Genomic DNA, 4567 nt, shown 5'->3' with positions numbered 1-4567 from the left:
AGTTACTTATTTTTGCTTTTTCTTAAATATAAGTTCCTTCCATTTGGGAGGATTTACTTTGTTATTCTTTTTGAAGTCCTTTAAGTCTTACTTAAATTCAGCCTTCCATGCTTTTTAATAAATGCACTTAGAGCTACATATTTCTTCCTCCAGAAAACTGCTTTAGACCATCTCACAGTCTCAGTATGTGGCGTTTTCCCTGCTCATTTCTAAATCACTTGATCCTTTCATTTTCATTTTCCTTAAACTCATAGTTATCTAGAAAGATGGTGAAAATTTATATGCTGGTAGATCTTTTTTGGCACTTTAACTTTATTGTGGTCAGAGCATTGCTCCTTTTTAGTTGAGATCTTATTTGTGGTTTAATACTTTTTCAGTTTTTATTAACAATCCCAAAAGTGTCTCTGTAAAGTCTTAATCTGTTTATCCTGTTAGCTCCCAGCCTGGGTTGTGGATTCTGTTTATCTGGGGGCTTCTCTTCCAGGTGCGGGTTATCCTCACAAGTTGGGTGATTGTTGGTTGTGGGCTCATCTTTGCATTCATCGTACTTGTTAGCTTTCTGTGGACACTGCTTCTGTTCACTGTAATGCATGCAACAGACACCAATGGGTTTCATCTGAAACTTTTGAACATTGGAGCAGTTCTGTTCCTGGGGGAGATTGCTGCAGGTAAAATGGTCCCCAGTAACAGTACAATTTTGCAGCTGAGACTCAGAGAGCAGAGTAACTTGCCCAAACTCACATACCTGTGAATAATAAGGCAGAGCTAACCCAGGCCATCTGGCCCAAAACCCCTCCAGGTCTCCCCATGCTCCACTGCCTGTCCAGGGCTTCCCAGCACCAACCAGCCCTCTCTGATCCCCAATGACAAGACAACTCATAGAATGTTTAGTGTATTTCCCTGTTTTTTACTCTACAAAATATGGATGATAATAACCTGCAAACTGCAGTGGTGACATGGGTTTGAATCTCCCCAGCCCTCCAAACACCGTTCTACATTCCTCAGACACTATCCTTCCCGCCCACCCGCCCATTAAAATCCTGGATGAAAATCCCTGAGAAGGTGAGGAGGCCCCTTGGGCAGGTGAAGACATTTAGGAAATAAATAAGGGGGTGAGGCGGCACCTAGCTGTCCCTGTCCCGCCGTGTCTCACAGACCCAGCGGTAGGGCCTCTGGCAGACGTCGTCGTTCCAGCGGCCGTCGTCCGTGAAGTGGGCACAGTCCTCGCCTCCTCCGAGCCCGTGCCCGTACCAGTCGTCTGGTTGCTCTGGTCTCCAGTTCCTGACGAGACAGGCCGGACATGGGCCCCAGCAGCCCCGCGCCCCAAGGGGCTCCTGGCCCTGGGGACCCGCAGGCAAGGACGGGCACACACTCACTTGAAGCCTGTCTCATAGTCCGTCCCATCCACCCATTTCCAGGGCCCATTTTGGTCGGTGAGGCCCATCCAGGTGTTGACAGGGCCCATGTGGTGCTGGATGAATTTCTGGGGGGAGAGGCGGGGCTGGTGACGTCTCCTGAGACCAGTCGGCCCCCCAGAAAAGCCCTCGAGGCCTCACCTGCTCCTCCCAGGAGCCCACCACCACCAGGTGGGCGTTCTCCAGCTGGCAGTACTTTCCAGCCTCAGGCCAGGCCTTCCCTGAGCGAGAGAACCAGTAGCAGCTGTCCTCGTGCTCCAGCCAGTTCACCGGGCAGCAGGTCCTGTCAGAGCCTGAGGGCAGAGGGCAGGCGGAGGGCTGAGGCGCTGCGCGGGGGCGCGCACGCACACACCCACACACCCACACACCCACACACCACGCCACCCCTAGCCCCCAGCCCCGCCTCCTCACCCCCTCCTCACCGTTGCCCTGGAGATCCGCCATCTGACAGCTCAGGCTTCGCAGGTCAGACACAAACTGCTTCACGTGGAGCAGCAAGCTGGAGTGATCTGGGGAGACGGGGGCACAGAGGGAGGAGGAGAGTGGGCGGAGGGCGACGAGGTCAGTGTGAACACAGTGGGCTGGGAAGCGTCTGTCCCTACGTTTTGGGGCCTGAAGGTCAGTCACAGATGCCCTTGCCTTAAGACCCCTTGGTTTGACATGAGAGGCCCCCTATACCCCGCACAGACGCACAGGCACACGCGCTCCCCCTCTAACCTTCGCTCAGCTCCTGCTGTTGTTTCTCCAGCTGGGACTCCAGGGACTTCATCTTTCTGCCCACATTCCCTCCTGGGGGTGAGACTTGCTCAGTGTCCCAACGTCCCTAGCGTTCCACAGCCCCCCAGCCCCAGCCCCGGCCCCCCTCACCCTGGCTGCTCAGGGCCTTGACCTCAACCTCCGTGCTCACTGTAAAGTTGCTGAACGTCTCTCTCAGGGCGCGCAGCTCCTCCTGCAGCTTGGAGTCTGGGTGGAGAAGATGTGGATAGGGCAAAATGTGGGGGCTGTGTCCACCGTCACAGTGGCCAGCGCTCCCCCTACAGCTGTTCCCCACGGATCACCCTCCACCCCACCCTCTTCCCCAGGAAATACTGCTCCCTTCCTAGCCCAGGCCCCCAGGCCACCCACTCTGGGATCCGATCACACAGACAACCACCAGCAGCAGGAGGCTGAGGCCCAGAGAGAGCAGGAGGAGGCGGGGTCCGGAACAGAGCCGCCAAAAGAGCGGCTGGGGAGGAGGCGGCCCTGCAAGAGAAGGCACCAGGGTCTCAGGGACAAAGGGGAGCCTGGGGCAGCCCTCGGGTCCTGGGAGAACAGGCTAAGTCTCCTCTAATGGTCTAGGAGGAACCATATAGATTAAGAAATCTGGGCAATGGGTGACCCGGAGGGGCCAAAGGCAACTGGCAGTGAAGGGAATCGGGGTGGGGATGGGTACCAAGCTTTGACTAGCCCTAGTCTCACCCGCTCTGAGCCTTTGCTGACACCTAGTGGCCTAACTGTGTCACTGCAACTGGTGGAGCTCGTCAGAGCTTGAGGAGCTTCACCAACTCCTCAAGAGTTTGTGGGCTTGAGGAGACCAGAGGGGGAGGGTCAGTTGGGGGGGAAGTCACTGCCCCTGAAGGTGGGGAGAAGGGGGGTTTCTTCCTCTCCCCATGCATCCCACTCCTCTTTGGCTGAGCGCAAGGAGAGAAGGCTGAGTAGCCAGACTTCACTTCAGGTCCCTCAAGTTGCTCCCTGCTGGGGAGCCCTGAGGGTATGAGACGGAATGTGGGGGCCTCCCCTCAATTCTCTTCTCCCATGAAGCCCCTTCCCTGTAAAAAGTCACTGCCCGTTCCCATTCCTCAAGAACCTTCTCACTGAGCCCAAGCGTCCATGCTAGCACAAGAAAGAAGGGGGGCTGCTTTTTTGATGCAGGAGGACCTCATCCTCCCTTGGATCAGAGATCCCTCCGCCTCTTCCCAGAAATCGAACTCCATGATGAACTGATCCCAGGCACCCCATACACACACACACACACACACACACACACACACACACGCACACGGCAAAGCTCACCAGGTGTGGGAAGAGAAAAGGAGTAGGGGGACTAACTTCTTCCAAGTCACTCCCATGCCCCTGGGTCCACCCTCTCCCCAGGGTCCTGAGAAATGGGTGACACAGAAAGAGTCAGGAGGCACACAGAAGCCTTAGACCCCCATCACCACAAAAGGACTCCAGCTCCAGCCCCACACCTTGTACCTTCCTAAGAGGGGCAGCTCAGACAGCATGTTCCTGGGAGTGGGGCAACCCAGAGGCCACAGGAAGAAGCAGGAGCTGAGGTGAGGGGGCTACCAAATGCTGCCCTCTTGGAAATGGGGAGACGTGCCCCCTCACCTCTTCTGAGCTGATGATCATTCTCCTCATTGTCCAGATGCTGAAGGTCTTGATATTCCGTTGTCATGGTAGGGCTGACTGGACCTGGGACTAGGTCAAGGCTGGGGTTAGGGCTGAGGTTGGAGCTGAATGGAGCTGGGGTATGGGATCCAGTCCCTTTCTAAGTGATCCATGGCTACATGGAGACCTTTCTTCTTTCTCCTATTCTCTCCCAGTCCTGACATCCAAAAATTCATCCTCTGAAGGTCTCCCACCCAGCCCCCACCCCTCCTGACAGTCCCCACCATTCCCTCCTCCACCCCACTTCCCAGCCAGTCCCTCTTGCCTTTCTTCCCCTTTTACTTGCTGAAGGTCTGGAGGTTGACTCCTGGGTCCCTCAATGCTGTGCAGATCCCAGACTAAGAAAGGGGCTGAAGCCTAGAGAATTGGGGTGCGTGGACAGCCCTGGATGGTGGGAGGGGAGGGGGCAGGGTCCACACACGGGCCCTGAGCCCTGTGTTCTGTGTGTCTGTGTGTCTGAGCATGCTGAAACTGGCATCCCCAGGGCCTGGGACTTTGGACAGTAAACAGAGGTGGAATGGATTAGGAACTCAGTGAATGTTGGGGGACGGGTTGCCTCGGCTTTCCTCCCCAGGGAGGGGCCTCCCTGTCTGCCCCCTTGCCCCACATGCCAGTCACCTCACTCTTCATTGCATGATTTGGGAGAAGGGCCAGGACCAGGAGGGGCCAGGGACACAGATTGCTGTTTTCTCTCTGCCTCCCTCCTTTGACTTCCTACCACT

At 55.8% G+C, this 4567-nt stretch overlaps 1 protein-coding gene across 3 annotated transcripts; it reads right to left on the bottom strand.

The window, feature by feature from the left end:
- Positions 1-545: 545 nt before the first annotated feature.
- On the bottom strand, positions 546-4328 carry LOC118917898 (asialoglycoprotein receptor 1). Of its 3 annotated transcripts, XM_036896237.2 has the most exons (10): positions 4128-4326; positions 3786-3875; positions 2541-2657; positions 2283-2378; positions 2133-2204; positions 1838-1924; positions 1557-1708; positions 1377-1483; positions 1125-1281; positions 546-581 (listed from the first exon to the last, which is right to left on the bottom strand). In XM_036896237.2, exons 2-9 carry the CDS (start codon positions 3850-3852, stop codon positions 1125-1127), a joined length of 855 nt encoding a protein of 284 aa, XP_036752132.1. In that variant the 5' UTR covers positions 3853-3875; positions 4128-4326; the 3' UTR covers positions 546-581. The 3 variants fall into 3 exon arrangements, with proteins under 3 accessions (XP_036752132.1, XP_057356945.1, XP_036752133.1); XM_057500962.1 differs by lacking the exon at positions 546-581 and having other exon boundaries at positions 880-1281; positions 1377-1471; positions 4128-4328; XM_036896238.2 differs by lacking the exons at positions 546-581; positions 4128-4326 and having other exon boundaries at positions 880-1281; positions 3786-4038.
- Positions 4329-4567: the final 239 nt, after the last annotated feature.

Source organism: Manis pentadactyla, chromosome 4, assembly GCF_030020395.1.
Source record: "Manis pentadactyla isolate mManPen7 chromosome 4, mManPen7.hap1, whole genome shotgun sequence".
NCBI lineage: Eukaryota > Metazoa > Chordata > Mammalia > Pholidota > Manidae > Manis > Manis pentadactyla.
The sequence above is the reverse complement of the archived record's forward strand: the minus strand, read 5'-3'. Positions and strand labels throughout refer to the sequence as shown.

Bases quoted from the DNA above. Each gene is read 5' to 3' on its own strand.
- LOC118917898 (XM_036896237.2), bottom strand. From the start codon at position 3,852: ATGACAACGGAATATCAAGACCTTCAGCATCTGGACAATGAGGAGAAT. The intron at 1,925-2,132 runs GTTAGAGGGGGA...CCGTCTCCCCAG, and splicing joins ACAGCAGGAGCTGAGCGAAG to ATCACTCCAGCTTGCTGCTC. The intron at 1,282-1,376 runs GTGAGTGTGTGC...CTGTCTCGTCAG, and splicing joins GACTATGAGACAGGCTTCAA to GAACTGGAGACCAGAGCAAC.